General features: G+C 36.9%; 2 protein-coding genes across 3 annotated transcripts in view; one reads left to right on the top strand and one right to left on the bottom strand.

Annotated features, from left to right (window-relative positions):
• The first annotated feature begins 20,452 nt into the window (after positions 1-20,452).
• DCX (doublecortin) overlaps positions 20,453-25,171 on the top strand; it is a 218,908-nt gene continuing 214,189 nt past the window's right edge. For both annotated transcript variants that reach the window (XM_079910828.1, XM_079910827.1), the window contains exon 1: positions 20,453-20,620. The gene's annotated coding sequence lies outside the window, so the exon portion shown is untranslated. The remainder of the gene's footprint in view (positions 20,621-25,171) is intronic.
• On the bottom strand, positions 21,514-22,032 carry SERTM2 (serine rich and transmembrane domain containing 2; the record flags this gene model as incomplete). The annotated part of the gene is made up of 1 exon (XM_079910602.1): positions 21,514-22,032. The coding sequence occupies exon 1, from the start codon at positions 21,784-21,786 to the stop codon at positions 21,514-21,516; it is 273 nt and encodes a 90-aa protein (XP_079766728.1). The 5' UTR covers positions 21,787-22,032.

Genomic DNA, 25,171 nt, shown 5'->3' with positions numbered 1-25,171 from the left:
TATAGTTTTAAAAGGTTGCTTTGGCTGTCATATGGATTCTGGAGTCACTAGAGAGACAAGAGTAGAAGCAGAGAAGCCACCAAGGAGGCTGTTGCCATAGTTAAGGCGATATTTTGAGTCAAAGGCGCTTGAAAAAACAGCAGATGCAAGAAGGACACTCTGACTTTTTTTCCTTTCTTTTAAACACAAGAGATGAAATTTCCACGTAAGAGATGTTGTAGGGGAGCAAATTTTGCCACCCCAAAATGTCTCTTTGGCATGAGGATTAATTTAGGTGATTATTTTTAAGAAACAGAAGACTCAAGAAATTTTTCTCATTACCGCCCCCTTAACTACCTAAAAGAATTTAAAGGGCCTGGAATAGTGCTATCACCAGAGATGTCTGCAAAGAGTAGGGGTTAGGTGTGGTGGGAGAAATTTGTTAGGGTACAGAGACCAGCATTCACTCAGTGTCCATAGTCTCTGCATGGCCCAGTAAACATTTATTTACCAAACATTTGCTTTTCCATCTCTATGTGACTTGCCTTCCTCCCCTTTCAGGTTCCAAACCACTAGCCCCCAACGTCCTCTCTTGTCTTTAGCTGAAGACGGTGTTTAAGGTGAGGGTTTCAGCCATTTTGGCAAGTTACTCAGTCTTTCTGGGTCTCTCTCATGTATACATGTTATTAAATTTTGTTGATTTTCTCCTGTTAATCTTTTTCATGTTAATTTAATTCTTAGACCAGCCAGAAGAGCCCTGGAAGGGGAGAGGAAATTTTCTTCCTCCCTGACAATGTGCTCCCTATACCAGAAGGGAAGAGACATTCTATCTCCAAGGACAGGAAGTTGAGGCTGAGAGAAATCTACAAACTTCGTTAAACTAACATTTACCTTCCTATTCACTTCCCCACCCTATTAAATACCCTGGCTAAAGCCCCTTTGCCTTGTCGCATTTTCACAATTTACTACTCTTTGTCCAATTCAGTACATAAGTGTTCAACTCTGCTTTTCTGAGCCTTCAGTTTTCTCATGAAGACTCCCATGTACATGTAAAGAAAAAAACAGTTAAAACTTGTATACTTTTCTTCTGTTAATCTGTTTTATGTCAGTTTAATTCTTAGGCCCAGCTGGAGACTCTAAGAGATAGGAGACAAGTTTTTCCTCCCCTATAGATGACAGTGGTCTGAACCAGGATAGTAGCTGTGGAGGTGGTAAGAAGTGGTGGATTCTGGACATGTTTGGAAGGTAGAGCGAACAGGATTCATTGATGAGTTGGATGTGTGGGTGAGAGAATAATCAAGAATACAGTATCTCCAGTGTCTTTGACCTGAGCAAATGGTGATGCCATTAATAAGATGAAGAAAGCTTTTATGAATGCCCTTTGCTCCTTCATTAAATCATGTCTACTTATCCAGATGATATATGTATGCTACTTGAGGATAAGGATGGAGCCTTGTCAAGTTTTCCTTCCACTAAGCTTATTAGAGAATTGTATACCCAGGACAGACTTACGTGAATATTTCTTATTTATTCTGCTAAATAAATTGGAAAAAAAAATGGTTTTGATGCCGAGGCTAGCAGGCAGTTTCTAATTGAGGCGCCTCTGTTCTGTTCTTTTCCCCACCCTCTTGATACTTAAGTAAAAGAAATGCAGAACACTTGGGAAATCTACATTTTTCTTGAGATAAATTGACATGCTTATTGATGTAGTCATTCTAGAGGAAGTGGCTAGATGCTTAACTAAGTCTGAAAGAATTCGGATATTTACATTCATTTGAATCCAGAGTTTGAAAAAAACACTTTGTGCACTTCACTCTTGGAGAAAAGGAGACAGATCAATATCCACCAGAGAAATATAGCTGAATTGTAGATTAGATACAAATCTGTTAGTTGCATTCTCATCCTAAACTGATTGTTGAGTGTCCAGGTAAGGAAGATCCTCTGCTGTGATTTAAATCTAGACTTTTTTTTGCTTCTTGTAAATTTGCAAATGCAACATAAAGACCTTTTCTCCCCTTATTCTACCATGATACTCCTATTAGCTACAGTGTTATATAGAAATACAAGGGAACAGTAGTGCTCTGTTAGTAATGAAATTTACATGTGAAAAGCAAGTGATGCATATTCAATTGCCCCTGTTTCAGAATCTCATCATTATCACAGTCATTACTGTGTAACTACCTTGTTTTGATTGATTATATACATGAATCCAATATAAATGAGGGTGGCTGTCATGAAAAAGAGTTTCCTTCCATTAAGTTTTAAAGAATAGTCATCAGTATATTTAAATATTGCTTTTAATTTTTTTCACATGATTTTCTTTAATTATCATATATATTTGAATGGAGGCAAGAATTTTTCTTTATTATCTACATGTTCATTTTTTCTACCTCAAAATTGTGCTACAATACAGAGTTTGTGATGTCACTACTATTTCCATAACAACCCACTCAGCAATAGCACATATACAGTTTAATACATGATCAAGCAAAATGAAAAGCTCTGATTAAAAATAAATGGAGACATTCAAACCTAAATTCCTACTAGCAAACGAAAAAGATTACAAAGTGCTACAAAGAGCATATGCTAGAAGGAAGCATTAGTTTTATTCCAAAATTATTATGATTATCCCTATTTTTCTCATGTAAAGTAAAATCCCACTAATTTAGTCTCTACTAAATCAAAAATTTTCAGAATTCACCATGTGAGGAACACTGAGGGAAAGGTTTGATAAGTAAATGGATACATAAAGAACAATGGTAGTATCATTATTAGTGTCATATTTAGGCTAAGTGAACAATCTGTTTACTAAAAGCAACCTCCCACTGTTAAACTAGCCTACACTATCTTCCAGTAATGGCAACTAAAATGTTCACAGTATCTGTAGTTTTTCATCTATTTCAGGACCCAGTTGGGGGTAAGCAGGATTAACTACATCTGGTTGGAACAGAGTAGGTGGGCCAGGTCATGGAATTAGATTTTCCCACTGAGCAAATTCAGCTATAGGCACCAGAGGAAATGCCGTATGAATCAGAATATGATATTTAGCCATGCAGTCAGTCATCCAGTATTGCTGAACATCTACTATGTGCCAGGTTCTGTGCTAGTCATTGAGGTTATAATGATGAATGTCTTCCCTCAGAGGACTCCCATATATGCAAATAAATGAGTTGCAATGCAATGATTAAATGCAAGACTATAAGCAATTATAACACTGAGGTCACACAGAGGAAATAGTAATTAACTGTTCTGGGGGGTGGGGGAGAATCAAGGAAAGTGATAGACCTGGATAATGGGGATAAATCAAGCTGTTTTGAGGTGAGTGGCAGTACACTAAGGATACAGAGGTAGAAGGGGCTTTCCAGGCAAAGGATGTTGAATGTGATCTGGAGTGTATTGTGAAAGAGAAAGTAGTGGGGGAAGAAGACTGAGCAGAGTAAACAAGACAAGGTGATAGAAAGTTTTATACATCATGCTAGGGATTTTGGACCAATGTCTGATCATCCTATAGTGATACCTACAAGTAAACAAGCAATCTCTATACACAGAGAGCTTTCCCTTAACTTTTCAGTGTCTCATTCTTAAATATGAATATTCAGTCAAGGATCACCAGACATTTGAGAAAAACTTTCAACATTAGAGCTATACATATTTAAAGTGCATAATTTAGTAAGTTTTGACATAGATATTCAAATATATATGCATGTTCAAAATACACATATTCATATATATACACACACTCCTGAAACCATCCCCATAATCAAGATAGTGAACATATCTACCAGAAAGTTTCCTTGGGCCTTCCCTCTTGTTCCTTGTCAAGAACACTAATCTGTTTTCTGTCACTGTCGATTTACATTTTTCTAGAGTTTTATATAAATTGGAATCATGAGTATTTTCTCTTTTTGATCTGGTTTCTTTCCCTCAGCATAATTAATTTGAGATTCACCCCTATTGTTGCATGTATCAAGAATCCAGTCCTTTTTTTGACTCAGTAATATTTCATTGTATAGATATACTACCATTTATTTATTCATCCCCCTGTTGATGGACTTCTAGGTTATTTCCAGTTTTTGCATGTTACCAGTTAAGCTTCTTGAAAAGGAGACATCAGTCCCAAAATGGAGTCACTTGTGCTAAACCCCACATCAGCAAACCGAGACTTAATACCTAACCTAATTGCAGTCTCCACACCCCCCAGGAATGTAACCTTTAACCAGTAAACCTGGAATTACCAGGTCAGCACTAGTGAGGTAATCCACCCAATAGGCCCTTCTGTTCCCCTTAGGATGGTGGCCTTCCCTGAAACAGTGCATTCTTTGCTAATAATTTCCTTTTCCTGCCCCCTTTCTTCCTTTAAAAATCTTTCCTTTTCTACAGCTCTGTGGACCTCCTTTCTATTGCTAGATGAGATGCTTCCTGATTCATAAATCATTAAATAAAGGCAACTTGATCTTTAAATGTGCTTAGTTGAATCTTTGTTATTTAACAAGTTCTTTTGAATACTCTGTACAAGTCACTGTACAGACATATTTTTCTTTAGTTTTGGGTAAATACCTCAGGGTGGAATGACTAGATTGTATGGTAGGTGTATGTTCAACTTTATCATGAACTACCAAACTGTTTTGCAAAGCAGCTCTCCCATTTTACATTCCTACTAGCAGTATGAGAGTTCTGGTCACTCCAATCCTTGCTAACATGTGGTCAGGCTTTTTAATTTTAGACATTCTAATAAGCATGTAGTGGTCTCATTGTGGTTTTAATTTGCATTTCCTTAATTATGTTGAGCAACTTTTCATGTGCTTATTTGCCATCCATATATCTTTGATGAAATGTCTGTTCAAATATTTCCCCCATTTTTTTTATCATATTGGTTTGTTTACTGTCTTATTGTTAGGTTTTGAGAGTTCTTTATATATACTGGATGTCAGTTATATAATTTACAAAGATTTTCTCCCAGTCTGAGGCTTGTTTTTCTTTCTCTTATCATTGCTTTTTGAAGAGCCAAAATTTTTAATCTAGATGGAATCCAATTTATCATTTTCTTCTCTTATGGATTGTGCTTTTGTTGTCAAGTCTAAGAAATCTTTGCCTAACTCAAGGTCACAAAGATTTTCTCCTATGTTTTCTTTTAGAACTTCTAAAAGAAGTTATGGATTAAAGGTCATTTTTTTTGCCTATGAATCTACATTCAATTGTTTAAGCATCACTTGTCAAAAAGACTTTTCTTTCTCTTCTGCTTTGACTTTGTATGTTTGTGAATCCATATGTGTTGGTTTATGTCTGGACTCTCTATTCTGTTCCATTGATCTGTTTGTCTACCTTTATGCCAATAATACATTGTCTTGATTACTGTAGCTTTATAATAAGTCTTGGAATCAGATGTTAACCCTTAACTTTGTTCTTTTGCAGAATTCTTTTGGCTATCCTAGGTCTTTTGCATTTTCATATGAATTTTAGAATCCTTTTGTTAATTTCCTTAAAAAAGCCTGCTGGGATTTTGATGGGAATTATGTTGAATTTATAGATCAGTTTTGGAAAGAGTTCACATATTAACAATATTAAATTTTCTATACCATGAACAAGGAATATCTATTTATTTAGGTCTTCTATAATTTCTTTTAGCAATGTTTTGCAATTATCAGTGTACAGGTCTTTCACATCACTGGTTATATCTAGCCCTAAGAATTTCACAGTTTTTATGCTGTTGCAAATGGTATTGTTTTTAAAAGTCAGTTTCCAATAGTTTGTTGCTAGTATATAGAAATACAATTGATCTATATTAATCTTGTATCCTGCCATTTTGCTAAACTCGCTTATTAGCCCTAGTAGCTTTTTGTTGTTGTTGTTGACTCTATTGGATTTTCTACATAGACAATCATGTTGTCTGAAAATAAAGATAGTTTTACTTCTTCCTCTCCAGTTTGGATGCCTTTTATATTTGTTTTTTTTTTCTTGCCTGACTGCACTTGTTAGAATGTTGAATAGAAGTGGCAGAACAGATATTCCTGCCTTGTTCCTGATCATAGGAGTGAATCATGCAGTCTTTCACCATTAAATATAGGGTTAGCAGCAGATTTTTAGTAGATAACCTTTACCAATTTAAGGAAGTTACCTTCTATTCCTAGTTTGTTGAATGGTTTTATCATGAAAAGTATTGGGTTTTATCAAATCCTTTTTTTGTGTCTATTGAAATGATCGTGTTTTTTCATCTTTTTAGTTTGTTAATATGATACATTACATTGATTGGTTTTTGAATGCTAATCTAACCTTTCATTCCTGGGATAAAGCCCACTTGGTCATGATGTGTTATATTTCTATATATTGCTAGATTCAATTTACTAAATATTTGTTATGAATTTTTGTGTGTATTTCATGAGAGTGTTAGCCTATAGTTTTCTTCTCTTGTAATATCTTTGTGTGGTTTTGGTATTAGAGTAATGATAGCCTTGTAGCATGAGTTGGGAAGTATTCTCTTCTCTTAAATTTTTTGGAAGATTTTATATAAAGTTGTTATTATTTATTTTTTAAAGGTGTGGTAGAATTCACCAGTGAAGCCATATGGGCCTGGGAATTTCTTTGTAGGAGGGGTTTAAACTATAATTTCAGTTTCATATATATTTCACTCTTCAGGTTATCTGTTTCTCCTTGACTGAGCTTTGGTAATTTGTGTCTTTCAGGGAATTTGTCCATTTCACCTAATTCATCAAATTTATGGGAATAGTTGCTCAAGTTATTCCCTTATTATTCATTTGCTGTCTGTAGAATCTTTCATGATGTCACTTCTCTTGTTCTAGATATTTTTAATTTTCATATCCTCTCTTTTCCTCATTAGTCTGGCTAGTGATTTACCAATTTTATCGATCTTTTTAAAGAACCAGCTTTTTTTGTTTGTTTCACTGATTTTTCTCTGTTATTGTTCTGTTTTTTATGTCATGGATTTCTGCTTTGATCTTTACTGTTTCCTTTCTTCTGCTTACTTTAGGTTTAATTTGTGGTTTTTTTTGTTGTTGTTGTTTTTTTAGTTTCTCAAGATAGAAGACTGTGTTATTACTTTGAGATCATTTTTCTTTTTTATATAGCCATCTTATGTTATAAATTTGCCCCTAAATACAGCTTTCGTAGCATCCTACAATTTTTAATATGTTGTGCTTAACTTTTCATTTAGTTAAAATTATTTTCTAATTTTCCTTTTGACTTCTTGTTTGATACATTCGTTATCTAGAAGTGTTATTTCATTTGCAAATATTGTAGAAATTTCCAAAGATCATTTTGTTATTGATTCCTAATTTAATTCCATTGTGGTCAAAGGACAAACTTTGCATGACTTGAATCCTAAATTTATTGAGACTTGTTTTATGGCCCAGACTATTGTCTATCTTGGTAAATATTCCCTGAGCACTTGAGAAGAAACTACATTCTGATGTTGTTGGGTGATGTGTTCTATAAATGTCAATGAGGTCAAGTGGTGTTTGAGTCTACTATATCTTTGCTAATTTTCTACCCACATTTTATTCATTTTTTAGAGAGGAATATAGCGATGCCTAGGTTATAATCATGGGTTTGTCTGTTTTTCCTTGCAGTTCTATCAAATTTTGCTTCATGAATTTTGAAGCCCTGTTATTTGGTTCATAAACATTTAGGATTGTTATGTCTTCTTGATTAATTGACCTCACTATCATTATGAAATAAATTACTTTATCCCTGGCAATATTTTGCTCTGAAATCAACTTTGATATTAATATAACCACTCCAGCTTTCTTTTGATTAGTGTTAGCATGCTATATCTTTTTCTATCCTTTTACTTTTAACCTATTTGTGCCTTTATATTTAAAGTATGTTTCCTGCAGGCAGCATGTGGTCTCCTATGGGTCTTAATTTTTTATTCCATATGACAATCTCTGCCTTTTAATTTGGATATTTCAACCATTTACATTTATGTGATTATTGATATGGTTAGGTTTAAGTCTATCATCATGTTATTTGTTTCTGTTTGTCCCACCTTTTTTTGTTCACTTTTTCCTCTTTTTCTGCCTTCTTTTGGATTAATCAGGTATTTTTTATGACCCCATTTTATCTCATTTGTTGGCTTATTAGCTATAACACTTTGTTTTGTTATTTTAGTGATTGCTTTAAGGTGTTTTTTTTTTGCACATTTAACTTGTTTCAGTATACCTTCAAGTGATACTACACCATTTCACATATAGTATGACAACCTTACAATTATATATTTCCATTTCTCCCCTCCCAACTTTTATGCTATTGTTGTCATATTTTTTAGTTTTGTATATGCTCTAAATCCCACAATGAATTCTTATTATTTTTGTTTAAACAGTTTTTAAAAGAAATTGAAATAAGAGAAAAGTCTTGTATATTTACCCATATAGTTACCAATTCTGGTGCTCTCCTTCTTGCTTTTTGTTTAAATCAATACTTCCATCTGGTATCTGCCTGAAGAATGTCCTTTAGTATTTCCTGTAGTGCAGGTCTGCTAGTGATGATTTCTTTCAGTTTTTGTATGCCTGAAAATGACTTGATTTTGTTTTTGAAATATATATTGCCAGGTATAGATTTCTGGTTTGACAGGGTTTTGTTTTGTTTTGTTTTCCTTTCAGTACTTTAAAGGTGTCAACTCTCTTTTCTATAACATTGTTTCTGACAAGAGATCTGATGTCATTATTTTCATTCAGCTATGTGTAACAGCTTTATTTCCTTTTAAGATTTTTCTCTTTATCATTGGTTTTGAGCAATTTGATTATGATATGCCTTACTGTAATTTTCTTCATACTTCTTCTGTTTGGGGTTCATTGAGCTTTTGGGATCTGTGAATTTATATTTTTCATTAATGTCAGAGTTGGAAAGTTTCTTCCAACTTCTTCAAATGTTTTTTCTGTCCCCCAACCCCCTCAAATATTCCAGTTGCTCACATATGAAGCCACACATAGTTCACTAGTGCTCTTTCATTTTTTAGCATTCTTTTTTCTCTGTATGTTTCATTTTGTATAGTTTCTATTGCTATGCATTTGAGTTCACTTATCTTTTCTTCTGTAGTGACTAGTCTGCCTTTAATCCCACCCAGTGAATTTTTCCTCTCAGGAACTGTAGTTTTCATCTCTAGAAGTTCAATTTGGGTCTTCTTCATGTGTCTGCTTAACTTATTGAACATATGGAATACAAGTTATAATAATTGTTTTAATGTCCTTGTCTGCTAATTCTAATATCTCTGTCAATTTGGGGTCAGTTTTGATTGATTTTTTTCTCTTCATTATAAGTTATGTATCTCTGTTTCTTTACATACCTGGTAATCTTTGATTGGATGCCAGGCATTATGAATTTTACCTTGTCAGGTGCTGGATATACTTATATTCCCATAAATCTTTGTTAGCTTTGTTCTTAGATGCAGTTAAGTTACCTGGAAACAATTTGATCCTTTCAGGTCTTATTTTTCTGGTTTAGGTGAGTCCAAAGAAGAGCTCAGTCTAGGGCTAATTTTTCCCACCACTGAGGCCAGACCTTCTGGGTACCCTACCCAACGTCCTGTGAATTATGACTTTTCCCAATCTGACTGGTAGGAATAGGCACTATTTCTGGCCTTCTGTGTCAGGTACTATTCTTTGTAATCTAATCCTTTCTTGTTCTCTCTCTGGCCTCAAGTAGATTTTTCACACATGTGCACTGATAGTTACTCTGCTGAATACTTGAGGGGAGACCTCTGCAGCTCTCTGGGACTCTGTTTCTGTCTCATTAACTCTAGTTGCATTTGACTCCCCAGACTCTCAGCTCCATAACATCAACAGAGAGGATCCACTGACCTTTGCCTCAATACGTCCACCCTATGCCATGGCCTGGAAAATCACTTATAGCTGGGGCAATCATAGGTGTCACCTCATTTGTTTCTCATATCTACAAACTAGTGTCCTTCATTGCCTGATGGCCAGTGCCTTTAAAACCATTGTCTCATGTATTTAGCTTTTAAAATTATCTGCATGTATAATTTCATTCATCATTTCATAATGGACATTTTCAAACATACAAAAAGTTGAAAGCATTGTATAGTGTACAATTGTATGTATACCCACTCCCTAGATTCTACAATTAACAGTTTACAATATTTGTTTTATCATACAACTATGTATTTATTCATCCCTTTATTCACCCATCAAACCATCTTAATTTTTCATGCATTTTAAAATAATTGAAAATATCAATATAATTCACCCTAAATACTTCAGCATGCATATGATTAATGAGAGCTTACTATTTTGAATTTTGACAAATTAATCACCTGTGTAATGCTAACTTCCAAGTTATAAAATATACCTGTCACCACAGAAAGTTTCTTCCTGACTTTTCCAGTCAATCTCCACCCTCATCTTTCCAAAGGAAACTACTGTTTAGATTTTTTCACTACAGATAAGTTTTGCTTTTTCTAGAATAGCACTGTTAAATAGAAATGTAATATGAGTCAAAAATGGAGCCACGTGTAATTTAAAATTTTCCATTAGCCATGTTACAAAAAATAAAAAGGAAGAAGTGATTAATTTAAATAATGTATTTTATTTAATCCAATATGTCCAAAATATCATTTTCAACATGTAATCAGTATAAAAATTATGGATGAGATATATTACATTTTTCTCATATTATGTCTTTGAAATCTAGTGTGCAGTTTACACTTATAGTACATCTCAATTTGGACTAATCCTATATCAAGTGCTCAGTAGCAATTTGTAGCTAGTAACTACCATATTGGATAGTGCAGTTCTAGAATTCAATATAAATGTGATCATAAAATAGGTTCCCTTTGTCTAAGGCTTTTTTGCTCAGCATGATGTTTTGAGAATTTTAAAATTAGTTCATGCATCATTTTAATTAAAAAATTAAATGAAAAAAATAAAACAAAAGGGAAATAAAATGCTCAGCGAGAGTAATATAGAGGATGAGAGGAAAGAAATTGCATGTAAAGAATTCTGCCATTCAGTCCTTGTATTAGGGAATAGGAGACTAGACATGCTGATAAACTTTATCCTTTACATTAAGTAATCATAAAATATCTTAGTATTTTACGGTCAAGCACTAAAAGAAGAGAAGTAGAATACCTAATTTCAAAATCAATAGAGGGAATAAAAGTGAATTAAAAAATTAAGCAACTGAGTGACATGTAGGAAAGGAGAAAAAAAGCAAACAAAAACCAAGAGAAATAACAAAATGATAATAATAAGTCCAAATATGTTGGTAACCCCAATAAATATAAATGGGCTGAACATACCATTTAAAACATACAGATTTTAAATTCAATAAAAGTGCTAAACCCAACTAATATTGGACTTATAAGATACATATCTAAAATATAAGGAAATGTGTACTTTAAGTAAAAGGATGGAAAAATATATATCTGGTAAATACTAACCAAAAGAAAGCTGGTGCAGCTCTATTAGCAATAATATCAGACAAAGCATTCATCCAGAAAACTGGATAAAACAATTGTGGTATATTTATACAATGGAATACAACAGTGAAAATTAATGATAAATATCATGAACCTAATAAGCATAATCATCATCATAAGTTGTAGGAGGATAGGTACATTATGATATATTTATATTAAATTTAAAAGCATGTACTGCAAAACAATGTTATATATCATTATGGATTCATACGTATGTAGTGAAACAAATTAAATCATACATTGTAATGATAATACCAAGCTGAGAATAGTAGTGTCGAATGCTGGCTCCTCATATATCACCAACACAACTTGAGTTTATTTGTTTACCATGGAAAGGGAGAAAACCACCTCCCCAAAGCTTTCGTAGTATCTCATAGGGAGAAGGCAAGGGTAGAATTTATTGAGAATTGGAAATTTGGTTAAAAGTGGGTCCTCTAATATGAGGACTTGTTTACAGTTGGATGAGGATCATGATATAACAGTCCAGGAATGGTGGAAACAGCAATGGGAGGATTTTGAGGAAAGGTATTCAGAGTTTTAGGGCACAAACTGTTGACATTTTCCATTGAAAAGTTGATGAATCTTTCAGGAAGTTACTATTGTATAATGAACAATCAGGCCATTTGCTTAGATAAGAATCTCCTGGAAGAGTAGGCTTATTAATGTAGAGAGTAAAGTATATGTGGGGGAGAGTAGGTAATTTCAGTCTTTAGTGTCCAAACTGATGAGAGTAGAGGGTGATGATTTTGGCTCTCAGTAGTTAACCCTAGGGTAGAGGAATAGGATCAGGGAGAAGTACACAGGGGCTTCAACTCTGCCTATAATATTTGATTTCTCTTAAAAAATCTGAAGCAAAAGTTAAAACTTGCCAAAGCTTGGTAACAGGTTCATAGGTAAAATAGTTTATCTTTCCTAACATTTCTTTGCATTTATTGTAGGCTTAAAATATTTTAAAATAGCACCGTTGCTTCATAAACAATGACCGATTCTTTGTCTCCATTTTTTCAGATGCCAGGTAGGTCTCTCTAATTCAACATCACAGATGATCCAGTTACATTACAATTGAGGTGGTTGATGTTTCATTACATTCCAGTCATAGTTTCCAGGTTATCTACCTTGTCAAATTCATAGGACTCGGTCACTTCCTATGTCTTGTCAACCAAAATTTTACAAACCACCTCTCAGTTTGTATCAATTTCAATCTATGTCGATTTTTTTTCTATTGAGAGGGCCATCTTTTACTCATCTTTTCCATGGATTAAAGAGTCTCTTTCCCTAGTGCTCTATATATGAAGATGTATATATACACACAGGTACACACACATAGATCATATATTTTATATACATATTTATACACATATACATAAAGAATATTGGAATTAGAAGTTCTCCAGGTCATCTTCCTAACCAACTTATGGACACTTCTATACCATTACAGAGCCAGTATAGCATAATGGTAGCATATGAGTTCTGGAGTCAGTTGGCTATGGTTTAGAATCCCAGTTCTGTGTCATTTATTAGCTGTGTGACCTGGGGCAAGTTATTTAACCTTTCTATGCCTCAATATTCTTGTAGGTAAAATGAGGATAGTAATCATACCTATTTTGTAGGATTTTGTTAAGTTTAAATAAGAATGCATGTAGAATATTAAGCATAGAGTTTAACACATAAGTCTTCAAAATATGCTAATGATTATTATTATTATCATCATTATCTCTGATAGATATGACCATTGGCCTCTGCTTGAACTGTTTCAACAATATTCTACCCTACAAGAAAACCTGCTCTATTTGGGAGAATCTCTATTACTAGAAACACAATGAGCCAAAGTTATTTTCCTATAAACCTTGCTCCCTTTAAATTCTAATTGTTGGTCTGAGTTCTGTCCTTTCAAACTACACAGATTGTCTCTACCATGTCAATGTGGAAGTTCTTGAAAAGTTAGAAATCAGTGTCTCTTATTCTCCAGAACAGTTTTTATCCACAAGTTAGAACTCTAGAGTGTAAGTAGTGTTAGAATAAGATAGCAGATTTCAGCATCACCTACAAATAGATTGGTGAATAAGTACTGGATATTCTGTTAGCTTGAAATGTTAAATTTTGAAGGGTTTGATTTAGACGTGTAATAGCAGGTCTCCAGGCATCTAATGAGTTACAGTATCTAAGGTTTGGGGTAAAGGAAAGCCTTATATTTCGACTTACCTTTGGATCCAAGTTCCTGTTTTTACCAACTTTACCATTTTTGCTCTGTTTTGCCTTCTGTGTGTATAGTCCCTTTTCTGCAAATGCCACCATGCAAGATACCATCACAGCCCCTTCCCTTACCAAAGCACTGATATGTCCAGACTACCTGGATTGTCTAGAACATTAACTATTGCTGTTCTTCAAAGCTCTTCTGAGGGAAGAATCTTGACTAGTTATCTCTTCTTCTTGGCCTCTAGCCTCCTGCCATGTTGCTAGGTCCTCTGTCTACTTTGTATTCTTTACCTCTCATCTGTCGTTCATACCCAACAACCCTTCAAATATATGTTCATTTCTTATGTTACAGTTTATCCATCTTTTTCTTGCTTCCAGCCCAAATCAGCCATACACTGAGGATTATATTTCCACAATTAAGATGAACTATTAGAGTATCTTGCCAGATAAAGACAGTTTTCTTCCTAAGAGAAATTCTGCTCCCAGCTAAATCTTACACTAACATTTTATATCTTCATGCTACACAGTCATGATATAAAGAAATATATCTAGGTCCATAATGAAAGATATGTGGCATGTATGCCTCCATTACCCTCTTCACCATAAAAGATGTTGTCAACCAATCACAACATGCTCTACCAAAAATGGCTCAAAATCTTTCTTCTCCATGGTTGTAGCTCCTGCCAAAGAGCTCTTTCTGTTAAGGACCCAGATTCCACCAGGTAGCCCTGATTGTGGTCTCATCTCCTGCTGGCAGGCCCCTCCATGATTCTAGGACCAAAGAGGGTCATTGCTTCTGGGTTCTTGTAATATTACCTTTCCCGTTATTTCCCAAACCCTAGGATTGGTGATAGGCTTCTGCTTCTGCTAATCTTGAGCCTGTTTCACTGTCCCCATTTGTCTTCTATCACATGCATTGCCAATTCCTTATATTAAATTCCCTCTATTTGAAATAGCTAGAGTGGTTTTGTTTTTTCTGATTGGACTCTGAATGATACGCCTCCTTTGAAAATTTCTAGTATGTTTTATCTTTTCTATGGTAGAATCATATTCAGTAAACCTCAGGTTGGATCTTCAAGCCATCCCAACATGCCTCCTTCTGTGCTGTATATCCTCTGTCTTCTCCAGATCCGTTCTCACAAGCCTTCTCCACCCTGCTCTTAGTTCTAGGAAGCTGGCCTTTACAAAATGCATCCCCTGGCTTCCTTGCCCTCTGGCTTCCAGGTGGTCTGCATCAGCAGATGAAGGTAGAGGAGAAAGTGTTTGGAGTATTTAATCCTCCAGCCCCCTATGGCTTTGCTTATGTACCTAAGGTCATAGATTGTTAGTCTCTTTCTCAGGCTACAGGGCATGCGTATTCCAAAAACGTTTCCCTCCCCTTCCCCCCTCAAGCCTAAGAGTGGTTGTAACTTCCTACAGCTGCTAGTCTCTGGGTGCTTTGCTATCTCTTTTGACCCCTTAATCCTACTCATCCCTTAGTAAATAGTCCCTTCATTAGAGTTTCTTTACTCACCCTTTATGAGAATGCCATCTGTTTCCTGCCAGGAACGCGATCAATACAATCACATACCTGTGTTTGACAACCCACCCCTGTTCATTGCAAACTCTCAGGACCCTATTTGTACTATTACTAACCTGTACCAACACTGTCTCCTTGGTTTCTGGCTTCAAATTATTGGCTCTATTTTCCTCTTATGTATGGTACTACTCCTAACCTTTGTACTTCATATTTGTATTTGGTCTCCCCAGGTTGGAGTCTTCCCTCTCCCCAGAGGACTTTATCTCTAACTCACTCTTCTTCTCCTGCTACCAAGTATTTCCAGGCAATTTACCTCAGTTTGAGGACCCTTAAACCTAATCTCCTTTCCCAACCTGCTTGACAAGTGACTAATTCTCCAAAAACAGGGAGAAATATTTGGGCATATTCTGTGTTACATTATTGGCATTCTTTCTTCAATCTACTCTACAACCCCTCCCTGGGCAATCTCATACATTAACACCTCTTAAATTTATGTCTCCAGCCCTAACCTCTCTTGTGAGCTCCAGACCCGTATATTCAACTGCCTATTCAACATCTGCACTTGGATGTCTCAAAGGCACATCAAGCTAAACATGTCCAAAACGAAATTCATCTCCCCCTTGATCTGATTCTCCTCTAGTGTTCTTTGTCTCAGTGAATAGAGCCACTAGACCCTTGTTCAAACCAGAATCCAGTAAGTCATTCTAGATTCTTCCTTCTTACCCCACTTATCCAAGTCATCAAGTAATGCTAACTTTATCTCCTAAATCTATCTCGAATTATTTACTTCTCTTTATCCCTACCCACTACCACTCGATGGGATGGTGTTAAGTCTAGGGTATTATCATTTTTCTCCTGAACCACTTCCATAGCCTCTTAACTGGTCTCCCTGCAACCACTCTTGCCCCTCTTCAATCCCTCCTCCACACTGCTACCAGAGTTCTCATCTTCTCTATGCTTAAAGTTAAAAATCTATAGCATTGCCCACAAAGCCCTGCATGTTGTTGTCCTTGTCAACCTTTCCAGCCTTCTGGAGACTTCTCTTCACTCACTGTGCTTCTTCAAGTGTGCCAAGTTTATTTGACCTCAGAGTCTCTGTACATGCTGTTCTTTCTATGGAATGTTTGCTCTATTCTCTCCTTTTACTCCTCCATTAGATTTTAGCTTAGATACCATCTCAGCAGAGTCTTCCTTGACACTCTAGGCCAGTCTAGGCAGCATGCCCTCCACTTTGTATGCACCCAAGCACCCTATACTTCTCCTTTGTAACATAGTATTCTTGTAATTATATGATTGGAGATGTCCATCCCCTAGGCTGTAACTTTCACCAGGGCATAGAGTGTGTTCTGTTTTCACACAGTAGGTGCTGAATAAATGTTGAAAGAATGAATGAATATAGGTACTTATCATCTTGACCAGATTGTAGATTTTATGATTGCGAATTTTAGATCCCCACAGAGCCTAGCTCAGTATGCTGTGTAATCTGTCTCTCTTACTCTCTAACGTGTGTATGTATAATTTAATCAACAAATAGTTGATGTGAAAAATGAATTGAAATTCCTGGAATTACTCAAGTTATTCTTCAAAACCTCCTCACCTATATCTATTATGTGCATTTCCTTCTCCTACTCTACATATGTCCCACATTTTTGTCTCCTTTTTCTACGAGGACAATAATTCATTTTTTGTGGCTAGAGGAAGCTTCTCTAGCCAGTAATTCTCTCCCTTTTAATGCCATTGCACTTATTAGAGAGCACAAATGAAATAGCTGTGTACAGTTAGAACACTATACAATTTTAAATAAGAGCACTATTTTTACCTAAGAGGAGGTGTTCTCATTTCTAGGAGGGGAAAGATCACAATCATGTATATGAAGAACTGGCATTGACTGTGAACATTAAGTCAAATGATCAAAGGATTAGAATTTGCGTTGTGGGTTGATAATTCATGTGTATTTCTGCCTCTTCCCTTCTTCCATGTAAATTAAAGCTGCAGGATCTGCCTTTGTGTAAACTTCCCTACAGTCTGTTAAATATGTGTTGCTGCAACTATAAAATGATTTTAATAGATGGCAGAATTCTGCTTATTTGTTCTGAATTTCGGCACAGGGAGTAATTAATAACCTATAGAGCTCAATGGTTTTTTGCAGAACTTGGAGTGTAATGGAATGAATAACTCTGGAGTATCTATTCAGTGCTCAGAAAGCAAAGCACTTTTTGAGATGAGTACTAAACTAGGAGTCCAAAGACTGGCAGTGTACTCTTGACTTGGCCTCTGTGTAACCATGAATGTCTCCCCAATCTCTCTGTGCTAACGTCCTCTTTTGTGAAACAGACTTCATAATACTTCCACTCATTACTCACAGGGTTGCTGTGAGGAACAAATGAAGAAAGTACGAAATGGAAGATACATAAATAAAAATATCCCACATGTTGGGGAATGTTGCAAGATATTGGTACTTCAGATACCTTATCTCACTCTCACCTCAGGTCACTTTCATTGGCAGCTGGTAGTCATTACCCATTTTTCACATCTTACTCCTAAAGAAACAAACACACCAATAAGGTGGCAAGTGGGGAGAAAATAAAAGTTGGGAGGTTGGCGACTAAGAAAAAATGATGACACCTCAGAATTATAAATCCCACAGATTTGTAATTGTTACAATTTATATTGGGATGAAGAGACTAATACTCTTTATATTCTTCAGACAATATATAGCTGTTATCAGCAAACCAAACAGAATTTATTTTACAGGGAACAAAAATGACATGCTAAATATTAATTCAAATATTATATTTCATATATACAATATGAATCTATTTCAAGTATTAATGATTTTAAACAAAAGAAACCCAATTTTCTCTTCCACACAATTTTGTTAAAAAAAAGTGCTTCTTTTGTACAAATGCAGGAGAATAAGACGTATTACTAAATATAACTACTTAATTGCATTAAATGGACCCCTTTTACCTACTTAGTAAGCATGGTGGGGTCTGCAGCCATCAGACTCAGGAATCCAAAGCTTCAGATTTGGCATAGATGGAAATGTTAGGCTGAATGAACCTGCCTTTACTTGATATATCTCAAGATTTCCTGCCTAGTACATAATACCTAATACAAAAGTCTTTTACAATAAACCTTGTTTTATACAACCCATGATTCTGAAAGGCAAAGTACACTTTTGGATATTGAGTTATTTTAAACACATTAGGAAAGTTTACTGTTTAAAGAATTCATGTGGTGAGTCCTTTTATTTGGTTGAATTATATGAAATTGCTGATATTTCAGCATTTTTATTTATGGAAAGGGCAATTTCATGTGATTCAGTGTAATAAAAAGTGAAGACTCATTCTTTCACCTTAAAACAAAGTACATCTATATATAAATAACCTACCTGTTTAGATACATTTAGGCTAACATGCAATATTTTGGAGAGTGGGGGTGAGGGAAGGAATTGCCAAGTCAGCATTTTGGATAGATGCATAAATTCAAATTATGCCCATTGATTGCTCTAGCTGCCTCTTTGAGCGGTAATATATGTTAATTAATACATTGGAGGATATAATAAAATTTAATATAAATGGAAAAATTTTCTTTACAGTTGGTTTGCTATGATGAAAACATTCAGTTTATTTTCCCAAAGATTAAATACCATGTGAGTCACCATAATGACACATCTGCTTACATACATCTCCACTTATGTTATCACTGGAAATCGTCAGGGGTTATGCTGCTATTTTAGTGCAATCTGTGCTGTGTACTTTGGTTAATGCTCGGTGAAGATTTGGATCCCATGGGGTAGTTGTGATGAAAGAGGGTGGTTGTTTTCCAGGTGAGTAACCTAATCATAAGTTGGGAATCTTCTTCCAAGTCAGAGATTAAGGAGCAGTTTAAACTCCTGAAATCTGTGTTGGAGAGGTCAGGTGAGCAGCGAATAGATTTGCAGTCTGTCTCTTCATCAGATTCAGCAACAAGGCATTGGGTATCTTGCTATTCACTGCTGTTGAAAATGTAATCAGTTCCTTCATTTATCCAGCGACTGACTTCTTAACTGTAAAGTGCATTCAAATACTGTGAGCACAAAAGGCAGAGTGTGGAGTGAGGAGAGATGTGTGTCCTTAAGAAGTTCTGGGGTATATTGGCAGCCTTTGATGAAGTGAGTGTATGGCTGCCAAGAACTAACATTTTAAAAGGTACGTGGAGTCTGGGTGTTGAACAAAGACAACTTAAACCACCAAATGCAATAATAGGAATCACTCTGCATTTTGGAAATTATAATACCGAAAGGGGAAGCACATGCCCTATCGAGTCTTAGCCTACCTGCTCATCTCTTCTGAATGGTGCAGAATGCAGCTGCCATCTCTTACGGTGCGCTATTGTTAACAGGTGTGCCAGAGTCAGCCTTGCTACTGATTTAAGCTCTGCATGTGGGGATTTCTCACTTTGCAGCCCCTTGGAGAGGGAGTATTGGCAAATGACTGTGTATAAAAGTAGAAAGCACTTGGGAATTTCACCACCATGCCAGATTTAGATCAGAGTAAAGGGGCCAATTTAAATTGGCAACAAACTAGAGAGAGCTGCATGTCTGGTAGAGGTGCCATTAACCTGACATCCATTCCACTTCTTTCTCACTGCCGCTGCGATTCCCGACGGAGCACTTGGTTGAAATTTGATGACCACCTTTTAGGTGCAAGAGAGAACTGATTTTTTTCTAAGCAGGTAGAATTTAACATGGGTGTTTCAGTTCTTTGGTGGCAAGAGTATGACCAGCCTTCTAATTTCTAATTTGTAAACAGTACTCATTTCCTTTGGTTCCCTTTTGGAACGTTAATTATTAAAAAATCAAATTCTTTTTCCACTACTGGCATACTAGGGCTACTTATGAGAATGGAATTTTTCAAAATATATTTCTCTTATAGGTAATAAGTGAAACACTTCATCTTTTGGCAGGGATCAGGAAGGGAGGAACATTTTCTGGGAAAGACAAATGTGACATTTGAGGACACTGATCTCAATAAGGATTTGTTGGAGGGTGTTGTTTAGTCCTTTCCTCCTTTGTCTCTCTTTGTTTTTCTTACACTCAAATCTAAAAGGAGTCCAGTGATGACTAAATAGCCCTCAGATCATTTTTCAGAGAGATAAACCTGCTACCTAGAGGCTTGAGTGTTTTGCCCAAAGGCACAATCATTCAACGACAGAATACCAAGATTATTTCACTTCTGCTTTAAAGTACAGTTGAGTCTTCTTTGCCGAGGCCATCTTTTTCTTTTTTTTTCTTTTTTTTTTTTTTTTTGCAGTACGCAGTCCTCTCACTGTTGTGGCCTCTCCCGTTGCGGAGCACAGGCTCCAGACGTGCAGGCTCAGTGGCCATGGCTCACGGGCCCAGCCGCTCCACGGCATGTGGGATCTTCCCGGACCGGGGCACGAACCCGTGTCCCCTGCATCGGCAGGCGGACTCTCAACCACTGCACCACCAGGTAAGCCCTGCCGAGGCCATCTTTAAACAAAGCTTATATTTGAGTGCAACTCAATCCTGGAGCATGATGGGTAAGGAGAAAAAGGCAAAGAAGCTGCACGTATAATATAAGGTTCATTATCATAAGCACATTTTGACTTAATTTTCCCTTGGTCTGGGGGGAGCTCATTGTTCCAGATTTTTGTAATACATTGGCCATTATCTGAGTTTTTAAAAGTCCAGTAATAGTAATAACACAGATATAAAATGCACATTTTCCCTCTCTAGATGAGGTTGTTGACTAGAAACTTCTTTTTGTAAACTTGCTCTTTAAATTGAAACAGTTTCTTTTAAGAACTCTTCTTTCATTTGGGACAAACCCGATGGCCACAGATGATAAAATCACTGCTCCTTTGGGAAAGGGCTCGTGGTCCCTTCCATTAACCTCCAACATGATTTAACTTCATGTAAGCAGAGGTGATTCTTTAGGGTCCAACTGCTACATTAAAACTTGTTCCTTTCTTGGGATACCCTCTTTGAACAATTAGCCCTTTCAAAGGCAAATTTTCCTTGTTCTTGGAGCCTCCAGGGTCATGTGTTTTTTACAACAGCTGCATGTGAATTTCTGCAGTCTGAGGTTTGCTCAAGGCCCAGGCGCTCTTTGGTTACCATGGAAACCTCCCTCCCAACCAGCTGCCATTTCCTATATTCCTGGCAAGGAATGAGTCAAACCTCTTAGATATCCCACAAGCAGAGTCAAGATAAAGAATAACACAGAGAAAACATGGACAACTTGTTAAGTGAACAACTTGTTGATTCCCTACATGGGAAGCTACATGCAACAAAGTCAGCTTTCCTGGACATCAACATACAAGGGTTCACTGAGATCCTTTAAAGCTCACTTTCTTCCTGACTTTAAGGAGTGGGGATTCGACTCTGCATCTCTATGTCTGTAAATTGAGGAACACTTTCTGTGCTCTCGGAGGTGATGGGTGAGATGACATGTTTGAGCCGAAGGAGCATTGTGAAGAGCAGGATGAGGAGAATGGCCAGGAGGCTCAGGAATAAGCCCACATACATATACAGGTTGGAATACTTCTCTGAAGTAGTGTCAACCTCTGTTGCCAGGGTGGGGAAATGGGCCCACCCAGTGAGATTCCCATGGTACTTGAAATGCACCTCCGTCATCACTTAAGACTTGAGTTGGTACCTATTTCTATTTGATTTCTATTGCCCTTGAGGCATTCCACAGTCACTTAGGCTGTCTCTGAATATGCTGGAGGTGTTCTAACGATCTCATACACAAAGCAATCACAACCAGAGCCAAGTCAGCAGTGCACAAGCATCCCTCTCCCAAATAGTTTCTATCAGAACTTCTTAATCATTTTTTAAAAAATATAAATAAAATCTTTTACTTTCCACAGTCCTACTCATATACTGATTAAAATAAATATGGTGAAACTGCTTTATAATACTGGTATGGAGACAAGAATGAGTATTAAATCGGACTTTTCCTGTCTTTTGGTAGAGGGAGAAAGAGCTCTATTTTATCTACAGCTCATCTAAATGTGTGCATTAATTATGTGAATTTAATTGGATTCTTCTGTGGGGAGACTTTCTAAAAGCTTTTGTATATTTCAGGCTCAGCATGTCTGAGTTTTTACCCTTCTTGTCTTTCTGAATCCCGCATAGGGATGACACTTGCAAGGTTTCTTTCCAGCTGCCACAGCTTGAGGGTTGGAAGTCTAGAGGATGTGACTTTTCTACAGTTCTGTTGACATCCCTCACTGTAGGCTGGAGGGAAAGTGTTGTCAGACCTGGTAATTCTCAGATGGAGGTCTCAGAGATGCAGACAGCAGTAGATCTAGGCTCAGAAGATTTGACTCTTAAAATTCTTCAACAGATTTATTTTCCTGAAAATCAAAAACAACAATAAAAGGTTCGGGTGTCTAAGAAAAACAGATGGCAATTTGTTTTGAAATAAAAATTAACTGATATGTTGCAAAATGTTTTGCTATGGGAAAATTAGTCTTAAAATGATACCCTGAATTTTTATCACTTTGAATGCTTTTTTTCCTGAGTGGTAAATACCGATTACAAGGTTAAAGAAAAATTCAGATCAGAGAACAGCAGCTAATAACTAGGTTAGGTTAAGACAGTGTTTCCCAGACTAACTGGTCATAAAATTTACCTGAAGTACTTATTAAAATACAGACCCTGGGCCCCCATCTGGACTTTCTGAATCATAATCTCCACAGTAGGGGGCCTGATCACCACTCTAGAGAGTCATATTTTATCGGTCTGGGGTGGGGTCCAACCACTGGTATTTTTAAAAAGCTCCACAAGTGACTGTAAAGTCAGGACTGAGAACCACTGCCCTAGTTTAAGCAGGAAAGCCTAGCACTGAAATAAAGGCCTAAATCTAAGGATTCATTTCTTCAAACCCCAGGTCGCAGTGCCATGGGTCGCTTTAACAAATCATGGAATTTTCAGGAATGTAGGCTTCCCCCAATTTTGTTTTTGTGTTCTGTCTCTCTCATTTAAGTCTGTGGGGTGAGAATACAGTTTTTTCCCTCAGTATTTGTAGATCAGAAGTAATTGAAAGGGTGTGTTTGTTCTGAACAAATAACTGCATCATTCATTATTGGTAAAGACAGAACCTTGTCTTTTTTTTTTTTGTGGTACGCGGGCCTCTTACTGTTGTGGCCTCTCCCGTTGCGGAGCACAGGCTCCGGACGCGCAGGCTCAGCGGCCATGGCTCACGGGCCCAGCCGCTCCGCGGCATGTGGGATCTTCCCAGACTGGGGCACGAACCCGTGTCCCCTGCATCGGCAGGCGGACTCTCAACCACTGCGCCACCAGGGAAGCCCCAGAACCTTGTCTTTATTCGCAAAAATATTCAAGTGTGTAAATAGGGTCAACTATTTACTGTTGAAGGCTTCCAAAATGATTTAGCTTGTTTTTCAGAACATGAATTTTGAATATGGGTGACTATAAAAACAACATAAACCACCATCACCTGTCAGACTTCTATGTGCAGTAGTGTCAGAGAGCTGACAATGTAGCCCAGTTCTGTCGCTTGTTAACATGCCCAAGGAGAGTTAATAGAAACAGCTCCAACAATTACATTACTCTTCCTATAATCTTGAATTGTGTGCCCAGCCTGGGAGCATTTCAGCTTAAAGTTTATGTTCACTAACCTGTGGTACTATACTTTCTGTAATCTGCATGAGCCTTAGCCTGCCTACCTAATTCCCCTACCACCCATGTGGTTCTCAAGAAACAAAAGCAAACAAAGAGACAGGCTCTCTTTCTACTGTCTTTGGAGCTATGGTCTAGGAAACATTTTTGCAATACTTAAAGGTACATCTATTTTGATTTCTGATTCACTAACAAGTGGAAAAGATAATCACGTAGGTACCCTTTTGTTCCCTAGAAACACCAGCCCCAAAGGCAATGGTTCTCCTGAGTAGCTTGTTACAAATGCCGGTTGCAGGGTCTACTCTTGGAAGCTCCTTCTCCCCAGACCACTCTATTCTTAGCCTTGCTTGTCCTCCCAAATCCAGTTTTTCTCAAGAGTGTGATGCATGAACCCCCTACCTGATTTAAAATGTAGACTCCTAGGCCCTTCCCCAGGCCTACTGAGTTCTAATATCTTGGATCAAGGCCCAGGAATATGCATTCTAAGCACAAGATTTTCATGTGATTCTTTGCATGTAGAGCTTTGAGAGTTAACTATCAGTTTCTCTATCGATATCCCAGCTAAAGAACATAGCTAATCTTATTGGTTGTTTGGGGACCCTACTTTAAAAAACTATTAAAAGAGTGCCACAGGTTGAATTATGTCCCCCCAAAAGATACGTTGAAGTCCTAACACCCAGTACCTGTGAATGTGTTGTGACCTTATTTGAAAAAAGGGTCTTTGCAGATGTAATCAAGTTAAAATGAGGTCATTAGGTTGGCTCTAATCCAATATGACTGGTGTCCTTATAAGAAGAGAAGACAGGGACGTTCAGGGGGAAGACAGAGACAGAGATTGGAGGGATGGACCTACAAACCAGGGAATGCCAAGGATTGCCAGTAAACACCAGAAGCTAGAAGAACCGAGGAAGGATTTTACCCTACAGATTGCAAAGGGAGCATGACCAAGCTGATGCCTTGATTTCAGACTTCTAGCCTCCAGACCTAAGAGAATAAATTTCTGTCTTAAGCCACCCAGTTTGTGGTACTCTGTTTATGGCAGTCCTAGGAACCGAATACACAGAGTAATCACCCTGAGGCCCTAGGGTTTTGGAACCCTTGGGGCAATGTTTCTGAAGGAAGTCCCTGGAATATTTGTATTACAAATGCAGGTTTCTGGGCCTTTCTCCTTGCTTCCTAGATCAGAATCTCTCGGGATAGGACCCTGAAGTCTACATTTGTGACAAGCTACCCATTTAGAGTTTCTAAGTACACTCTGCAAGGAATGGTTTCCAGTCCCTGTTGCCCTCAGGATCACTTACGAAACCTTTTGAACATATGTATACCTGGGTTCTTCCTTCAGAGGTTCTGATTCAGTAGGTTTGTGTGGGGC

Source organism: Stenella coeruleoalba (assembly GCF_951394435.1).
Source record: "Stenella coeruleoalba genome assembly, chromosome: X".
Taxonomy (NCBI): domain Eukaryota; kingdom Metazoa; phylum Chordata; class Mammalia; order Artiodactyla; family Delphinidae; genus Stenella; species Stenella coeruleoalba.
This window is presented reverse-complemented; position numbering and strand designations above follow the sequence as displayed.